This window comes from Pygoscelis adeliae, unplaced genomic scaffold, assembly GCF_000699105.1.
Source record: "Pygoscelis adeliae isolate BGI_AS28 unplaced genomic scaffold, ASM69910v1 Scaffold244, whole genome shotgun sequence".
NCBI lineage: Eukaryota > Metazoa > Chordata > Aves > Sphenisciformes > Spheniscidae > Pygoscelis > Pygoscelis adeliae.
Genome location: NW_008824648.1, coordinates 2,969,910 through 2,988,709, shown reverse-complemented (window position 1 = coordinate 2,988,709; position 18,800 = coordinate 2,969,910). Strand labels below are relative to the sequence as shown.

Sequence of the window (18,800 nt, the reverse complement as noted above, 5' to 3'; positions counted from 1 at the left end):
TTTCCCTATCATGGTTTCCTCACAAAAAAAAAAACTGAGCTACACATCCCAGAAGGGAATCAGGGGTTAGTTCAAGCTAATGGAAAAAACAAAGCCATTAAAAGTTGCACGCAATAAATGATACAAAAGGTCAAAAAGTCAGCACCAACTTTCCTAAACATACAGACAAGTGAAACCAAAAAACCCCCACACACTCAAAACAAAGAACATGTGTAGCCCAAATGGAATCCCAGCATCATTAAAACAGGTTTCCTCTCTCAGGCAAGACTAATCATTTCACAATGAACAGATAAATCGAATCAAAAGAAGGTGTTCAGAAGGGGAGGAAGAAACTGCTACAATCAGTTGGACAAGATAAACAACAGAAGGCTATCAAGGACTTTGTTCCTCAGCATTGAGCCCAGTTGTTACTGTGATGCAAATGAAGCATCAACATACTAGCCAGCACAGTTGTAAAGGTTTATCCTAATATTGTCACATGCATTTTTTTCCTCCAACTGCTGCTGGGCCTCCAGCATGGAATTTGCAATCCAGTAAGCAGAAATACGAGACTGTTACGAGATGAGCTTTGTGAGGAAGCGTGAATCAAAGGATTGCTTTAAACTTACAGAAAACAAATACGAAATACTGCAGCATTCCATTCTAGTAATACTGAACTCTGTGTGTAAGATATGCCAAATAAAGAAATACTAATATTTTTTGGCACTGCACCCTAATGAGTAGAAACAGAAAGCATATGAAGATCCTAGGCTTTGTGAGAGCTCAGATCAAGAAAGTAAAGAAAGACTTCTTGTATAGAGAAGCTGCTAAAGTTTATAGAAGAAATGTAGCTGCTCTGCTCCGTGCAGTCCCAACACTGTAGCTTCAGTACTTGTACTGTCAAAACCAAAACAGCAATGCAGGCTGAACTGACGGAGGACATAAAAAGACTCGCCCAAACGCAAGTATACGTAATCCTCGTGACAGGAATGATAGCTGTGTATCACCGCAAATGGACTTATACATGGACATGAAGTGCCACAAACCCAGAATGGGATCTTATAGAACAAAAGCCTGCTCTCTGGTTTATTTCTGGATCAACTTAAACTGGAGTCTACTTGCCCAAAATTTAGTTTGCAGCAAATACGAAAGATTCATGCAGAAGTCAATTCTCCTCCTTCAGGTACAATCCTGCAATCGCAATCCAGTCACCCTCACAGAATAGAAGAGCAACAAGGAAATGAAAACAACAAAAAAAAGCCCAAACCCAAGAAGTTTGGCAAGGATTATCAGTCCTGTAAAAGGCAGGAAGGTATAAATATAATAAGCAAATTAAGGCCCTTATTCTTTCTCAGGAACTGCTTTTGTACATTTAAATACACTCCAAGTAAAAACTAGGTTCCCTATGTGAAAAATCAGACTGTTATAAAATAACATTTAATAAAGCGTACTCAGTGTAAACAAAATGAAGACTTCATGTAAACCATTTTGTCTTCAGTATGACATGCTTCTAGAAAACAAAACAGGTTAAACTGATTTTTATCTTACAGTAAAGTGAATTAAGCAAAATGAAGCAGTATCGAGTCTGCAATTTTAGAAACAGTTTCACCATTTGATAAATATACAGAACTACATTTTTTTTCCATTTTTAACAGCCCAACAAGTTTCTATCACAGTCAAAACCCATAACTTCCCCACCCAAAAAAAATCTTACCAGGCTTTAAAAACCAGAACAGATACAGATGCATATATCGTGTTTTTAAAAATAACATTTCTAATTTAAACGACCAATGACATACAAAAACTACACATGTAATTTTTGCTGTAGAGAGCTCAAGCATTTTACAGCATGCTTTATTCTCACAAAAATTGAGGTACTCTTCCTAAAAATCTCTCTTCCACATGTGAGATTATAGATTCCTGAAGAGATAGACAGATAGACCTTACACAAAGCTTTACATTGGTGTCTACAGAGTAAGAAATAACAGTATCATGTCAGTTTCTATTTGAAATACAGATAAGTTTAAATGTAGTTAGCGAAAAGTTGGGAAAAAAATAATAGACAAATACCTATTTTTCTTTTAGCAAAATGAAATAATTTGTTTTCCCTTCTGAAGTTATAGGATGACCACATAGACTCATCTGTAAAGATTAAATTAGCTCAAGACAAAGGAATGCATCACAATCTGAACACACAAATGCATTTCACTTACCGAAAAAGAAGCAAGTTCTACACCACAAACTACATTGTTACCAGACTGCTGACAAAGCAGAAGCTGTGTAGTGGCTTAAGGCTGCGTTCTTTCCAGCCTTTCTAACTGTCAAATGTTGAGATATATACAAAGTAATGTGAGTAGTCAACTGCTTGCACACAGTTCTTGAGACTTTCCCTTTTGTGGTTCGTAACTATCATTTTCTGATAATTACTTGCTCAGTTACATTTTTATTATTTTAGTCTAAAAATTGTAGTGGTTACTGTTATAAAAGAGACAAATACCAGCGACTGCTTCACAGAATTCAAAATAGAGCAGGTTAGATGCGTTACCCACATGACAAATGAAGACTTAACATTCAGAGCATGGCATTTATTTTCCAGTAACTTTATGAGAACACGACCATCTAGATAATGTTACTGTCAAAAGACGTCTTAAAGTATTCTAAACTTGCTCTGTTCAAGTTTAGAATAATAACTGGGGTTTTGCTATATCCCATCTTCTCAAGCCAGTTGGAGCAACTTATTCTCAGGAGACTACAAGTGAACAGAAAGGGTGAAGTACAAAGATGACGTTAGTCAGTCAATTACAATATAGGAGGTAGAAACACAAATAAAACTCCAAGAAAAAAAAGTAAATAATTGATTTTGAGGTGTTTTTTGTGTGAAGACAGATTTTGGACTCACTAATCCAGATGAGGCCATGGATGCCCCATTTAATGGCATTCAGCCTCCACCCTGCAATAGGATATAAATACAACCAGCGAAAACAAGCCTTGAAGTTTTACTTTCCTTTCTACACCTAGGGAAAAACAGCCACAAGCAGTTCTCTCGCTACCTTTCATTTAGTTTGCACCTCACACTCACTACAGAGCCAGACTTTCTCCATCACCTCTTGGTTCTTCATTCTGTTAGAAACTGAGACAGTCTGATGCCCAGTTAGTTACGGGAACCTCTGTCCAGAAAACAAAGGGAAAACACTGTGGAAAGGTACTGAAGGACTGACTGTGTGCTCACAAAGTGGGCAGGCTCTTAGCTACAGCAGAAGCTAAAGCTACTCTCTGGACTATGCCCAGCATGTATACAGCTGCGGCCTATACCTGTGATACGAACACGTCTGCAAAGAGGAAAGGCGTAATAGCAGCACCAGATAAGCTTCAAGCTAAGGATACCATTAGGTCGTGTTGCAAGTCATCACAGAAGTCCTAATGATTCAAACAACCCGATGTGCTTCCAGATTTTTCCAGAAGCGTAAGAGGACAGAACACCCTATTGATTTTTCCAGATTAAGTAGCACATTTCACAGTAACAGACAGAGCACGGATCCAGAGAGACAGAATATCCGTATCCAGACCTTCTGTGGAATCCACAGGTTTCATAGCTGTACCATCAGTTTTGTAGACATAACTATTGCAAACTCAACCAGAATAATGTTTGTTGAGAGTGCTTTTTTTTGAAAGACACCACAGAGTAAGAACCAAAAAAAAAGCCTAGAAGTACTTACCAGTTATGCCCCAGTAAGAGTTCCCCATCTCCTTTTGCAAGAGATCCTAAACCTAAAATAGGGCCAATTTCTACCTAAGTAAGCTTTAAGTTCACCCCGCAGTTCGAGAAAGATGCGGTACTTCTCACTGCCTTTCCTATAAGGTTGCAGAAGGCACACAATGGAACAGCTGTTGTGTTCCGCTCCAGTGATGGCTACATTCCAATGGTGGATCAAGTGGTCCGGAACCATCCTTACCTCACTCACAGGGGTATAGTGAAGACTGTTTATAAAGCCATACAATGAGGAGACATACTAAGTATCTTTGTGAACTCTATAGTGTAGTCACGCTGGGCAGAACACTACAAGACACAGAACTTGAAAACTCTACAGTTACAAATTATTGTCTTTGTCCTGCTGTTATACTGCAATGTATTTTTATTTGCATTTTAATGTTCTTGCATACACCTTCAGGGCAGGAATCCTATTATCTTAACTATCTCTATTGTCATGTAATTCTACAGTGCTTTAAAAAACATAAGTAATAATGAAAACTAACCACATACAATATACACTAATTCCTTATCCTCCCTCTAAATTACAGTAGAAAGTTGGATTCAGTAGTACTGAGGACATGTAGCTGAGAAGTTTTAGACGATTTTGTTTGGAGTTTCATTGCAGCTTAAAGATGTGGGGAATAATAAATTTATATTTAAACAAGTGTGCCTAGAGCTTTCTAACAGGTCAGGCAACTCAGCAAAATAAAGCAGCGAGTACATATACAGCCATGAGCACCTATGCTTTTTTTGGTAACAATTTCCACCAAGGAAACGATGAACTTTAAGACAAAAACCAAAATACATTCTTTCTATGTAGCAATTCTTCAGCTAAAACATATCTTCTTTCAGCTAAAGAACTAAGTTAGAAATATTAGAATGTAGAGAATGCCTTGGACTAACACCTTCTTAGCTTTAATCACAAATAATTGCCTCTTCTTATACTAATGAGCAAGGCAAAATGGAAAGTAATTTAGACAATTCATTCAGGGTAATAGCTTTGTGAGCTAGTATTACTGCTGAGAGATTCATTCTCAATTTCCCTGAGTACAATAACAGAGCAGCAGTAAGTTTTTCACTTCAGGGAGCTTTTCTATCCTATGTAAATATAAACAGAAATCCCATTATCTATTGATAAAAACAACAAAGCAAGTTTCATATGTTACAGTTTCTTATAACAGCCATCAGCTCCCTGGATCACAAGTGTAAATAAAACACTTCACTTACTGAAATCAATGAGAAACCTTCCAAATCCTTGCCTTTGGTATTGGGGCATGATCATTATGCAGGAGACATTATACTTCTGCTGGCAAAGCTTTTCCTGTGGGAAGGAGAAACAGATCAAGTATGTCAAAGCACTGCTGAAGTGGGCAATTGCCTGCACCTGCCACTGTCCTTGTAAAATATCCCAATAAGGTGAACAGATGCATGGGGTAAGTACCAAAGTCAAATAATTCCACATTAATATTTAATTTTAAGAAGGAAGTATCAAACATACTCTTCAAAATATTGTTTTTATTAGTTAACTACTCAGCATCTTAAAAATTAAATACATTGTCTAAACAGCGTTAAGTGCTGTAAAGGAAGAGGATGGGAAGAAAAGGGAAATATTTTCATGCTTCACTGACCATTCTGTCAAGGATATAAAAGTGGAAAATAATATCCGTACACATGCGTTTTGTGCAATTGCTACGCTAAGTGCCTGCTGGTTTCCATCTTTACTTTGTCTTCTTTCTCTGAATGAATATGGGGTCGGGGTGGAGGGGAGGAACCCCATACCCACAGAACTAAGAAGTCTTACTTGAAGCATACTAACTTTTTCAAAGCTGAATGCTTCTCACCTGAATCCAAATTAAGGCAGAATGCTCAGAAGCCAGAGCTCTTTCAGACAGAATGAAGTCATATAACACACAGGCAATGGAGGCAAATATTACACTGATTGTTTAAGACAACAGAAGGAAGAATCTAAACTAGGAAGCTGTTCTAACAATGTAAGGTTATGGATTCTTTCAGATTTATTGATAAAAAGGAAGAGCCTTGAAGCCTTGTTACCTTTAAAAGATCACATACAAAAAAAACCCCACCCAAAATCAGCCCTAGGTATTTTTGAGGGAGACCAAATAAACCAACCAAAAATATCCAGGTCAGCATAACTGACAAGAAGTTGTGGCAAGCACATGGATAGTTCAAGACACCACCTATCAATTCAGCCTCCACACATAAGATGACACCAGACCAGGGATGACACTGACAGGATCCCATGCCAGTATGTTGGTTTCCAAACATTTCTTCAGCTGTCAGAACAGATACCTATGCCATATTTCGCAAGGTTTCTTAGTTTCTATGGTACGGTGAAGTATTTTCTCTGTACAGGCTTCCCAAACTCTCAAGACTGCTGCTAGTACAAAGTTCACATCCTGGCAACGTATTTGTAATCAGGGAAGAAAAGCCAGAGCAATTCTGCCAGCAAAAGCGCACATACACACACACGTACATTTAAAAAAAAAGGGGTGGGAGAGGAGGGGGCAGGACAACACACATACAGTTCAGTAAATAATTTCAGTACTTCAGTTGAATTTGAGATGAAGTTTTTTTTTCCCCTCCCCTAAGTTTTGGTAGCCAAAACATTCGTGATCATCAGATGTGACAAACAGACTGGCCAAAAGCAACAGGAGTGAAGCAGGGAAAAAAAAATGCATCCTCGCTGAAAGAAGGAACAAACATCAAGGACACTCATCCTAACACCTGCAGTACCTTAAATAAATCTACTAGAAAATACTTGCCTATATCAGAGTTGACATGTTTGTTAGCCACAGGAACTTCTGACTGACGTAAGAGACAGTGCAAATTGTGCCTACACATCTCACTGTTACCCTAATCCCAGGAAGGCCTACATCTCAGAAGAATTGGTCAGACCCCCAAGAGATCGCTATAATATACAGGTACTCTGACATGATTTTTAGACTTCTTTAAAATAATATCTTCATACAAATCACTTCTTAAAGAGAGAAAATTATATACTGAGGGAGGTGGTGATACTAGGGGCAAGAAGTACTGAATTTCTGAGTAACTATACCAATTCATCATATTTCCTATGGACAAAGTGACTAATGGAAGCTTTTCCTGTTGCAGACACGTCTAATTATACTTCACCATTATTTTTGGTCATCTTTGTCAAGACAGTCCACATAAGCATTATTTTATCTATAGCAGCCGTCTATTGCTTTAAAATTCAAAGCAAAACCACAACCAATAAAAAGACATCCACTCTAAAGAAGGCATCCACCATAAAGTTAGGCACTGCATTCTTACACTCAGTGCAATGAGTAACTGCATTAGATCAGACTGTACACAAGAGAGGAACACAGCTGGCTGTTTACGTCCAAATAGCCAATGTGAACTCCTAACAGTAAAACCATGAAAACACATCAACATTTTAAATACCTAGCACTTTTACAAGTTAGACTTGGTATATTATTGCAAAAAACGGTAGGGGGAGGAAAAAGATTTAATTTTCAACTGAAACCACAACACATTCTGGAAAAAACAAAACAAAACCCAATAAAACCCACAATCAAACCAACAAAGTAAAACCCCAATGCATGTGGCTGAATGCACATACAGTTTCCCAATTTGCATCAGTCTTTGAGACAAGAAAGTACGAGTGTATTTGAGACAATGCATATTATATTTGAGATTTACAGAGAAGATTCCAAGCTTCCGAATTGTTTTTCTTTGCTGTTGGCACAATTATTAAGGAGAGCAGGAAATTACAAATGTTCAAAAAAAACCACTTTTTTTTTTTTTACCTTAGAGAAATATCCAACTAAATGGCAGCCTTTCTCATCATTTTTTGTAAGGACATAGAAGAGGAATGGTTCAACATCATAATACAAGGTTTTGTGGTCCAGAAAGAGCTTAGCTAACAAACAAAGATTCTGACAATAAATTTTGCTCACATTTCCATCAACCTAGAAAGCAAGACAGATGCAGTTATTTCCAATGCCACCAACATGTTAGGACAAAACAACTTCTTGAATCAATCACATCCTAGAAGGAAACATGACCAAGATGGTGTTACAGAGAAAAAAAAAACAAACAAAAAAACCAACCACACACACAAGCAAGAAACCCCCCACATTAAGGTTCAGAAGAGAAACGCCCCAGTTTCTTGTTAAATAAGAATTCTCCAGTTTGTACTGATTACTTTGCATTTCTAAGTATCCTCCGAGGATCCGGATTTATTAAACAAAGTAACTTCACCTTTTAATTGTTCAAGTGAGACTTACCTCTTTCACTTCATTCCTGGAATGAAAATGAATGACTGGCAGACATCAAAAATGTACTAGTTAAAACTACATTAAACTGTGGTTTGCTAGAAGGCAGTGGTGTACAACAACAACAAACAAAAAAAAAAAACCAATGAAGTGTATTAAGTTGAATCCTTAAGGTGTAAGGCCAATGAATGAGTTGCCAATTACGTATCAATTACAGCAATGTTTTAGATAAATTAGACACAAAATTTCTATGCTAGACTAAAACGCTATTGAGCAAGAGAAGTAAATTTTCAGGCTAAGTACTACAATTAGTCTAGGTATGTTACGAGTGTAAAGAGTCAAGCTGTGACTCAGACAGCTATAGAAAAGCTAGATGCAGATTTCCTAGATCAATTTGTTACTCCCTGAAAGGGACAGCTCAGTCAAAGGCAACAACATTTTTGAAATAATCTTCTTAATGGAAAGGTTTGCTTATACTGACGTTCTTTGATAAAGTCACTAGCTGTATTTCATTCACAGAGACAGCCAAATGGTATGCACGCCGTGCCAAAAAAGAAGCCAGATTCTATTCTAATTTGTTTTCAGTAAGAATCCTAGTTACAAATCTGAGTAAAACCCAACCTTTTGGATATATTTAGGGATTTCAAGGTGACTTCGGTAGTATAGTTGCATTATCTGGATTAAAGAGAAAACATTTAATGGACAGCTACTGATCCTAAAGGCATCAGAATAAACTTGCACACAGCACTCAAGAACCTATCAAATACATTAAGCTCTCATACAACTCACTCCATTTGCCCAGATGCTTTTTATCCCTTTTCACACTTATTAGCAAGTCTGCAAATTAAATGCAAACATTAACCAAGTAGAAATCATCACTGGGTAAGCCATAAGCCTGAAAACTGAAATTACGTAAACTATCATTTTCAGTAAGAACATTTGTATAGAAATGTCGGAAATTCCTTAAGTTTCAGACAAACACAGCTTGTTCATCAGTTTTAAATGCAAGGAAAAAAAAGAAAAAAAAGGACTGCAACTTCAAAAGCAAGCATCTGTCAAAAGTTTCTTGCATACAGCACAGTAGTAAACTCTGTCAAAGCCTTCTCTCAAATCTGTCAAAGTCATGCTATGGGCAGAGGTACATAAATCTTAAGTGCCAAACTCATTTCTATTTCTCTCAAAAACAGAAAGCATGAAGGAAACCACAAGCCCTTCATTCTGTCAAACAGAAAATGGCTGCACAGAATTCCTGAAAGTATCTGTGAGGAAAGACATCAACTGATGAGTAAGTTTCTAGTTATCAGAGTAACAACTGACATTGACCTTTGAAATAAAAAACCCACTTTATTTCGGAAGTCTTAACATAAGTGCTTATTGAAGCACCTAAAATAGAGAAAGGGAATAAAAGCAGTGGAGGAAGAGTCGGGACATTGCTTTCACATGCACCTTGTTTTCCATGCATTTTGGTGTCAATCCCCCACCCACCCTCACCCCCTTTCTCAGAGCTGTATTTTACTTTATTTTTTTAAGTAGTATTTATTCACGTGTTGGCAGAAGCTAATGAAAATAAACTGGAAAGCAGGATTTGCCTATTGTATGCTGCACAGCTCTTAACACCTGCTAACAGAGAAAATGCAAGTCATTTTGGACTGACTAGGACAATTTTGTTTCTTGACAGGAAGAGTTAAGTCTGTTTACAACTTAAGTCTTTTGCTGGCAGATCTACAATCTTTATAAAAAACTGCTCAAGTCAGGAAGGAAGCAATCTTGATGCAGATACTTTTTTTTTTTTTAATAGCACAAAAACAAACAAGTGAACCAAGTATTAAGATCTTGTTCTAATTTAAGTAAGGACTTCAGGACTGCATCTACCATTGTTCGAACAGATAACGGCAATGACCAAGCATGACAGACATTTATACAATACGAAAACACAAGTTTCAAGTAGAATCTACGATAGCTGCAATTAAAAAGAAGTTATCGGTATACACATCTCAAAACTGCTGTTGATAAACAGCCTCAAAAGAAGTCCTAGTAACCCCGGCAGTCTTTTTTGTTAATGCAATCGGTAACAACTCTTGAGACATAGGAATGTGGAGGTTAACGCATAGCTTTAGTAACTGCAGGCATGCTATTTGAAACATGGAATTCTATTGTCCAGGGTTTTCTTAAAACCCCAAACTTTAACAGAAGTTGTCCCCCAAGAGAATAGTTTAGATTATAAAAGAACACATATCCACAAGCTCAACTCTGGACTTTCTAAGTTAGAGGCAGTGTGATCTGGCCAAAGGTGGACTGAACCTCTATCACCCAACCAGGACGTTTCAGGTCAAGTTTCTCCAACATCCAAAAGGAATGCAAAAGCACTTCGTAGCTACATTTGTATTTTTAGAACAACACACAAGAAACTATTTTGCTTGCTTTTATACACTGGAAGCATCTACATTATGATTAGTATTCTCCCTACACCCAAGATACTCAAATAGCCAGAAATGAATGGGTGCAAGAGGTACTTTTGCTGATATGCGAAAGGCAATCCAGTCAAAGAGCTTCCATTGCAGTCCCCATCTAAGATGTATGCTACACAAATATCTTAAGAGATTGGGTAATGCATGAAGTACAAGTAAAGAAAGTAAGAAACGTGAGAGAACATGGCAGGGTGGAACAGGACAGGGAAGATGGACTTGTTTTTGCAGTGTAAGAAGAATCTCCAAGAAGTATTTAAATATGTTAAAGTTTTCACTAGTTCTACAACTGGTCTGTAACATCTACAAACCGGTTACTTTCAGAAATTCAGATTTTTATATACCTACCTCAAATACTGAAAGGTCATTTCTTCTGTAGATTTCATTGGCTGGAGGATGAAACCAGCCACATTTCTTTGAGTGCCTTAACAAAATGTTTTTACTTTTCATGTACTTAAGACAGAATTCACACAGGTAAAGCTTTGGTAACCTGTATGAAAAGTAGAAAGATATTTTGTACAAAAATTTTGTTACATTCTGTAAACAAAAAAGTTACCACAAAGTCAAAGGCCCTCATACCCATAAGGTACCATTAGTAAATGCTGCTGAAGTTTAAAAAAAAATAAAGTCACGTTAGAGGGAATGATTAAACATACACATCAGCCATTAGAAAAGGAAGATAAGAATAAGATCAGATTCAATCAATCACAATGAACCTAATTCAGTAGAGTTGGACTGTGGTCAGCTGTTTTGTGGTCCAGCCTCTGGCAGATCCCAGTTACTTCCCCCTTCCCACATTCCACCTAAGCTTTTGCTGTGGTCCCTATCAAAGCAGGCACACTGGAGTCATACCTCAAATTTCATCCTTCTTCCAATAAAGACAGAGGAGGCACACAGCAGAATACGGGGAATCTCCTTCCCTTTAATTTCCCTTATTTTGTACGTGGGGAAGGCTAGGAGATCCTTTTTCTTTCCACTGTCTTTGAAATACTTGGGTGGGACAGCAAACTGTAGGAGGATTGTACCCTCTTACCTCCACCTAAACTACCACTTTATACTTGGAACACAGATGCCCATCCAAACAGTTTGAATACAGGCAAAAAAGTCTCCCTTCCACACGCCTCCACAACACAGGCAACATAGATGTTTGTACTCATCCAGGAAGGATTCAGTTCAGACTACATACAAGTAACCCACATACCCTGCGTAAGACAATGCTGACAAGTGTGCTACATACCAGAAACTGCTCCTTTCGGTGAATTTTATGGTTATTTACCTTCATTTTTAAATTACTGAAGCAGTGGAAGACTGCTGCAGAAATTAGTCTACAAAGTTTTAGAGCAGAGGACAATCTTTATCTGCTCTGAAGCTACTGGCACATCCTGGGATCACGTTGGGATCAAAGCCATGGTTTACACTACTCCAGTATTCTAAGAAAGTTTATCAACAACACAAAAAGTAGTTTGAACTGTTTGTTCCATGATGTAATCCCACTGCACTCAGAGCCAAGAACCATACTGCCTCCTACAGATGCCATCCAACTGTTGCCTCATACTAGTAATTATCCATCATTATGCCTCTATCTGGGATTAATTTACTTGATGGAACAGGTTACACTCTCCCTCATAATATGATATAAATTGAGGGAATAAAAAAGTAACAGAAATAAAATATTAACACTATAAAAGCAGTAGTAACAAGAGGAAATCGAAATGCTCTCTACACTTTTTTTAGCCCTTGATTTTTATATTACCAATTCACGATATATCCCTCATTCCCACCACGCAAAGATGACGGTATCTAGGAATAAGAGGGATGGACAGAAAAGGCAGTTTACAATAACACTATGCAAAGGCATTTTGGAACAGATCCCATAACTTAGTTGCTTGCTATAGTAGTAGAGCTTGAAAAACATACAGTTCTGAAAATCTCCATGTATGCCATAGATCCAACGGATTCATAAAACATTTGTTTTCAGCACATGCAAAAATCAGCAGAGATCTGCTGAGCACACATACTAGTTCACGCTCTCTGCCTGACTCCAAGGTGCGCCCTGGCAAAGAAGGCCAGAAACGAGACGCTGTTGCCACAACTTGCTCACTTTGACTTTATTTATCTAGCATGTTCAGACTTCTCCCTGGTCCCTAGAAAAAGGAGGTTAACAGATTCTGAATGACAAACAAGACTAATTGCTCTAAATGGCCAGAAGCCAGGATGTACCTGGTTGCAATGGTTTAAAAAAAAAAAAAAACCCCACACAAACCACAAACAAAACCAAAATCAACAAAACAGAAAAACAAACCCAAAAACCCCAAAACAAAACCATGCCAATAGACAGTGCAAGATTATGTTTATGCAGGACTAAGAAAAAAATCCGTCTTTTTAATGCATCTTTGATTAGAACTAGTAAAAAAAAAAAAAGAGACAAGACAAATCCTTGCTCTCACTTATAATTACAAAAGCACATTTACTTTTAAAAGTTGTAAGTTATAAACAATTACAAAAGAGTAAGAAAATAAATTACAATTATCACGTTAGTAAAAATTCCAACAATGTATGACAATCTTGACAACTCGCTACCTTGCATATTCCTGTGGGTAAGGTGAAGAGTACCAGGTCTGGATCTCATATTTTCCAAACTCAATCACTGAAGGGTATCGCCCACTTGTTTCACCAGTGTTTTTACACCCAATTTTCTGTCGGGTGCAATAAAAGCAAAATATTAGTCGTAGGAAAAATAAAAGGAAAGTTAGCTTTATATCCTCAATTTCACCCAGTGAAGGTATGAGAAACCTGGAGTATTCAAATCAGTTGCTTAAGTTCTTCCAATCTGGACAGACAGAGTTTGTAAACAGTCAAATATAAGCAGTGAAAATGTCTTTCAAGGTGCCAAACAACTAAACATGAAGTTAAGCAAGCAGTGCTTACAAGTAAGTGCATACAAATAGACGGGGTGCACGGCCCAGCCAAATAAGAGGCACAATTGCCTCAGTCCTCTTCTTCTGCAGCATCGAGTGCAAGGACTTCTCTACAGTTCTGGCTCAAACTCACAGCTGTCCTTTTGTCAAAACAATGAGGGAGAAGGCATCAGCAGAACCGTTCTAGAGTCCTTGGAATTCACCTCATAACAGTCAACAGTATATGAACATACACTTATCTCAGCTATCATACTGAAGTTGAGCTGATCAGAAAATGACTGCTAGACTCTAAAGGGCTTGCAAATACAGAAAAGGAAGAAAGATCGGGGGGGGAATTCTTTTCAGTGCCACAAATTTTAGAAATCTTACCACCTAACATTTTTGGACTACATATGAAAGACAAAGAAAGAAGGAGATGAGAACCATTTCCACAAGCAAATGGAAGTACAAACTAATAATGAAGTTGAATCTTTAAACTTGATTTGGGTTTGTTGGTTAACACGCTCTGAATTAAGACTATAAAAAGGTCACTTCATTGACCCATAGCAGGTAATGTCAGTTCTTGTACACTAAACCTGAAAAAAATTAAGTGACTTCCATTACTGAAAAAAATACAAGACATACTCATTTATGATGCAATTTTATAAAAAGCAGTAGTTCAAACATTACATGCACCTCCCTTCTGACCGAGGTTCTCAAAGACACTGGTTGCTCATTTCAGACACAGAAAAGTAAAAGTCTGTGTTGCTATAGGAAGATTGAGCTGCTGTGTCCGGTGTGTCCAGCTTCCTTGGTACCCCCCCCACACACAAAAAAAAAGAGCTCAGTGTCCACAAGCTTTAAATTACCACTACATACCTTAAAGAGGAGCATTAACACCAGCTGGTATAAACAGTTTTAGTCAGATTCAGCTCCAATATTTTCACTGCTAGAAAAAGTCTATAGTATTTAAACTCAGAGCGTGTTAAATCATTGGGTAAAATGAAGTTATGAACTCACTAAACCCAGTTTCCTACCAAACAGTATTTGCTGGGACAAACTTAACCTTTCACAGCGCCTCCTTTATCCGCAGAGGAAAATCGTCAGGCACATTCTTACCAACCATCATCCTCTCAGTCCTGACCAGCATGTCAGCTATGCTTAATCTCTATACTTAATCAGTGGTAGTCCTGTGTCCAAAATGCTCAAATGTATCTTTCAAAATCTATCCCAAGTGTCACTTATCATCTGACCCATTCCAGTGTGATGCCTGGTCTCCTACCTAGGAGAATGTAACTGTATATACAGTGTCACCCAAATTAAATTCACAGCAAGCATGACACATTACATCAAAAGGAATATGTTAAAAATGAAGATGAATAGACATATGAAAATGAACTGAGTTTTTATTTACAGAAATAACTACATTTTATGCAACATGATTCTTACCTCCAGGGAAAGTTCTCGAGCCTGCTTAAATACTTCCAAATCCTCCTGTGTAACAGTGTCCTTGCTTCCGACCAGAAATACATCTGTATTTTCTTGTTTGATGCTTAGTTTGATTTCAGTATCTGTTATTTAAAACCAGCAAAAAGTTTATTCACAGACATGAAGGTTACACATGCCTTACCAAAGTGATACTCCTAAATAGGATTGTAGCAACTATAGCTGTTACGACTCCCCAGTTTAACTAAATTTGGGATTACTAAGTAGCAGAAATGAAACCTTCCCCCCTTCTTGTTTGGTAGTTTGCTGTTGCATAAGCTATTTTTGGTACTTGCTTGTCTGTCTGTATACGCCTTTACAGTCCAGTTCTATTAAATTAGATTTGAACCTCATGAAATGGAGTATATTCTATCACTAGAACTATGCCACCTGATAAATTCCAGTATACTCTACAAGGTAAAATTAAAAATAAGAGAAAAAAGTTGCCCTTAAAAGTTGGAGATCAATGCTAAGCTAAGTCTACATTCAAACATTATATTTTCTCTTAAATAAAATTATAAAAAAGGTAGTTTACAGCAGTACAGATCAAGTGTTGTGGAGACTGTAGCAGGATGGAATTGTTCATGAAAAAGCAATGGAGCAGAGGGAAATGAATTGAAATGCCCACCATTATAAGCACTGACAGCACACAATCATGATGACAGCACTACTGCCAGAGAAAGGGCAAGGGAAGAACAAGGAAGTAGCATGAAAAGTGGCTACTCATGCGGTACTACACAGCCATAAGCAACATTATGAAGGTATTGGGGGCTCCTAGTGTCACTACAGATGCAAAAAATAATAAAAAGGTGGTGTGGTATTAGTCAGAAAAAATTTTGGAGATTTAGTCAGCATTAGATAAAAGGTCAAAGTTTCGTTGCTTTTGTATGAAAGTGAAGTAAGAACAAGAGAAATAGCTAAGACCTATGTGACAATATAAGAATTTTGGTTTTGGACGGGACGCAGGTTTGGTTGGCGCTTTGACCTTTGCTTACCATCATCCTGATCAGGTTTAATCCTTCCGTCTGCCAAGCTCCCCTTCCCTGGTGAGGGGGTCCCCATCTGAGGGGTCACTTTATACTTTAATCTGCCTAGAATCCTGTGCTTTTTAAGGAAAGTTGTTCTCTTGAGGTGAGCAATTGCTTTAAAAGCACGTCCTCTAGACACACCCCATCCAGAGGTACAGGCATGAGAAATAAACCTACTCCTAACCTCTTTCTTTCCATAGAAATGGCTATTAGATTTTGATGTGGAAGATAATTCTGGTTTACGGCGCAAACGCTTGGGTGGTGCATAGCTTGGGTGTCCCTTTTTTCGAGACTGTCCCTGAGTGGTATAGATATGAGAGAGTCCATCAAAGAGTCCCTTTAGCTGACTGTTATTAGGAAGGCTACTAAAGGAGGGTACACTCGACTGACTGGAAGAACTTTGGGGAGAGTTAGAAGAAGTGGAAGTGCTGGATTTTTGCGAACTGGGGCTCTGACCAGAGATGGGGGTTGGGGGTAGAAGTGAAGAAGGTGGAGGTTTTAGCTTTTGTGTGGTACCTGTAGCCAACACAAGAGAAGTGCATGACTGTTTCTGAGAGACCTTTTTCCTTGGACGATAGTGCTTTGAAAAGTCTATTATTTCACCTCGTGATCTGCGACCATCAGGTGATGGTGTAAAGAACTTAGTAAGGCCATCAATGAGCCCTTTGGTTTTCTTGTTAACTTTAAGTGTAGAGGCAGATATGTAGGTGGAGGTGGTGGTGATTTTGGTGGTGGCACCAGGCCGAGTGGGGTCTGTAACAGGCAATCTGCTGCTTGAATCCTTCACAGATGCAGCATGACCAGATGAAGGTGTGGTACAGACTTTAGTCTTTTGACCCCTACCAGGTGACCCCCTTCCTGTGAATGCATTCACGGATCCTTCATCACTGGTTACAGACCTATGCAAAAATTTGGAAAATAAAAATCAGCATTAAAAAAAAAAAATCTATAACTACTGCCAAATAGTACTACAGTTTATACAAGTTACTTATGCCACTGTACTTAAAAGTCTTTAAAGAAATTTAAAGACATATACACTTCGGAAATACACTTCACACTATGACATAACATCCTGCTCTTTTTTTTTTCCCCCCTTTTTCTTTTTTTTTGTTCCCCCCACCCCCTTCTTTAAAAGATAGTCCACAGTACATATAAATAGAAGCAGCTGGGATAGCAAGATCTCCCAAGTGCACAGCCTCCCCACCTACTTTTAGGCACAGCAAAAGTGTGCTGCTTTGGAGAAAGACATCAATGCACTGTGTCCGAGTACAATAACTGCTCCATCACCATAGAGTTTATTGTACACACAAACGAGATGTACATGTTCAGTGTTAAGAACTTACTGCGTATCAAAACACTTAACATGAGACTACATTTGCTTAAACTGTAGGGTGAAAGTCTATTAGTCCTTTAAAGCAATACAGTCAGTTTTCAAGAAACTGCTATTTTTTCCACACATTCATTGGATTATCTATGTCAACACTAGTAGTAAAAATTACCGCCAGAGACCTAAAAGCAAAATGAGGTAGTTTATGAAGAGCATTACAACAAAACCAAAGAAATAGACTCTGTTTGCTTTAGAAATTGTAACAACAGCAAAAACAAAAATAGCAAAGGAAAGAGCAAAACTGTAAGACCAAGTGATGTTTGTAGAAAAGCTGTAAACCAATCAGGCCTAACATGGAAGGTGTTAAGAAGGAAGAGTAGTCAATGTTATTTAAAAGCTAGGAAGAAAAAGGGCATGCTGAAAACCAACATTTACAACAGCAGAAGTACAGGTTTAGCTGGTTGCTAATGACTAAAGAGAGGAACAACGCTGAAGGATACGCTGAAGAGTAGTATATTGTAAGTATATAGAAACAGAATGTTTAAAAAAATATTTGCAGTAAAAGAAACAGGTATCAGGAGGCATGACCAAACTGCAAATCCAAACAAAGCTATATAGTTGCATCAAATGCTTCCATTCCCTTTTCCATCCTGCTCTTTGAAGTTAGCTTATTTACTTTGCAGCGGAAAGTTTTCTTCCACAGATTTTGCCTTCTTAATTGAGATGCTGAAGTAATTAATTCCAACAGGTTACTTCTAATTAGAGATTGAACAGCCTGGGGCTACCATCTGGTTTACTGAACTCCAAGGGCCCACCAGTTTAAGAACTAGCCCCTTTTCCACTCACACATCCTTAAATTTGGTTAGCTCCTAAGTGGTAACAAAACCAAAAGCTTCTAAGTCTTTTGAATCCTTTGGTGCCATAAGCTTATGTCCATCACAAGACCTATTCTCACTACCAGATGTAGTAATCACCATCAGTGCCAGAGGCCAACACACACCTGGTTTTAGTTAATCCTACACAGTAATTTGCCTGTGAAGGGCTTCCTACAGATGGTCAACAGGCAAAAAGTTATTCCAGTACTACTGGATAGATTTTCTTTGTACTACACAAAAAGAACTGAGTGACATTAGCTAACCTTCCTGTATTTCCTGTGACCACATACTTTCTTGTATGACGCTGTCATCTTCTGTACCCCACAATCACTTTTAAATAGGATTCCATGAGGAAGAGTCTCGTCTCTTATCCCATCTCCTAACCACTATTTTTCCAGAACAAGATTACTTTGTTTTTTATATATATATTAGACATTGAAGTAATAGAAATGTGCCCACAGTAATGCAAATATTTATTATACAAAGAACCCTCCCAAGTACTACTCTAACATGCTCATGAGGCTCACGTGCTACAAAGAAAAGAAAATCTTTATAAAAATATTCATAATCATCATCCTAATGAGAACTTCTGCATCCTTTAGCATGACATTTATTTTAAAATAAAATAATCCCTTTAGCAAAATGTAATAGTAAAACCCTCACAACCTTTCCAACCTTTGACATGTATGAGGAAGGAGGAAAAGCAGAATTACTGC

General features: G+C 37.9%; 1 protein-coding gene across 1 annotated transcript in view; it reads right to left on the bottom strand.

Moving 5' to 3' along the window:
* The window catches only part of KAT6B (K(lysine) acetyltransferase 6B), a 116,102-nt gene that overhangs the window by 28,655 nt on the left and 68,647 nt on the right, over positions 1-18,800 (bottom strand). The window contains exons 7-12 of the mRNA XM_009322458.1: positions 15,850-16,781; positions 14,819-14,940; positions 13,053-13,168; positions 10,821-10,962; positions 7,540-7,701; positions 4,958-5,051 (exon numbers count right to left, since the gene is read on the bottom strand). Of these exons, the coding sequence (XP_009320733.1) occupies positions 4,958-5,051; positions 7,540-7,701; positions 10,821-10,962; positions 13,053-13,168; positions 14,819-14,940; positions 15,850-16,781 (1,568 nt within the window). The remainder of the gene's footprint in view (positions 1-4,957; positions 5,052-7,539; positions 7,702-10,820; positions 10,963-13,052; positions 13,169-14,818; positions 14,941-15,849; positions 16,782-18,800) is intronic.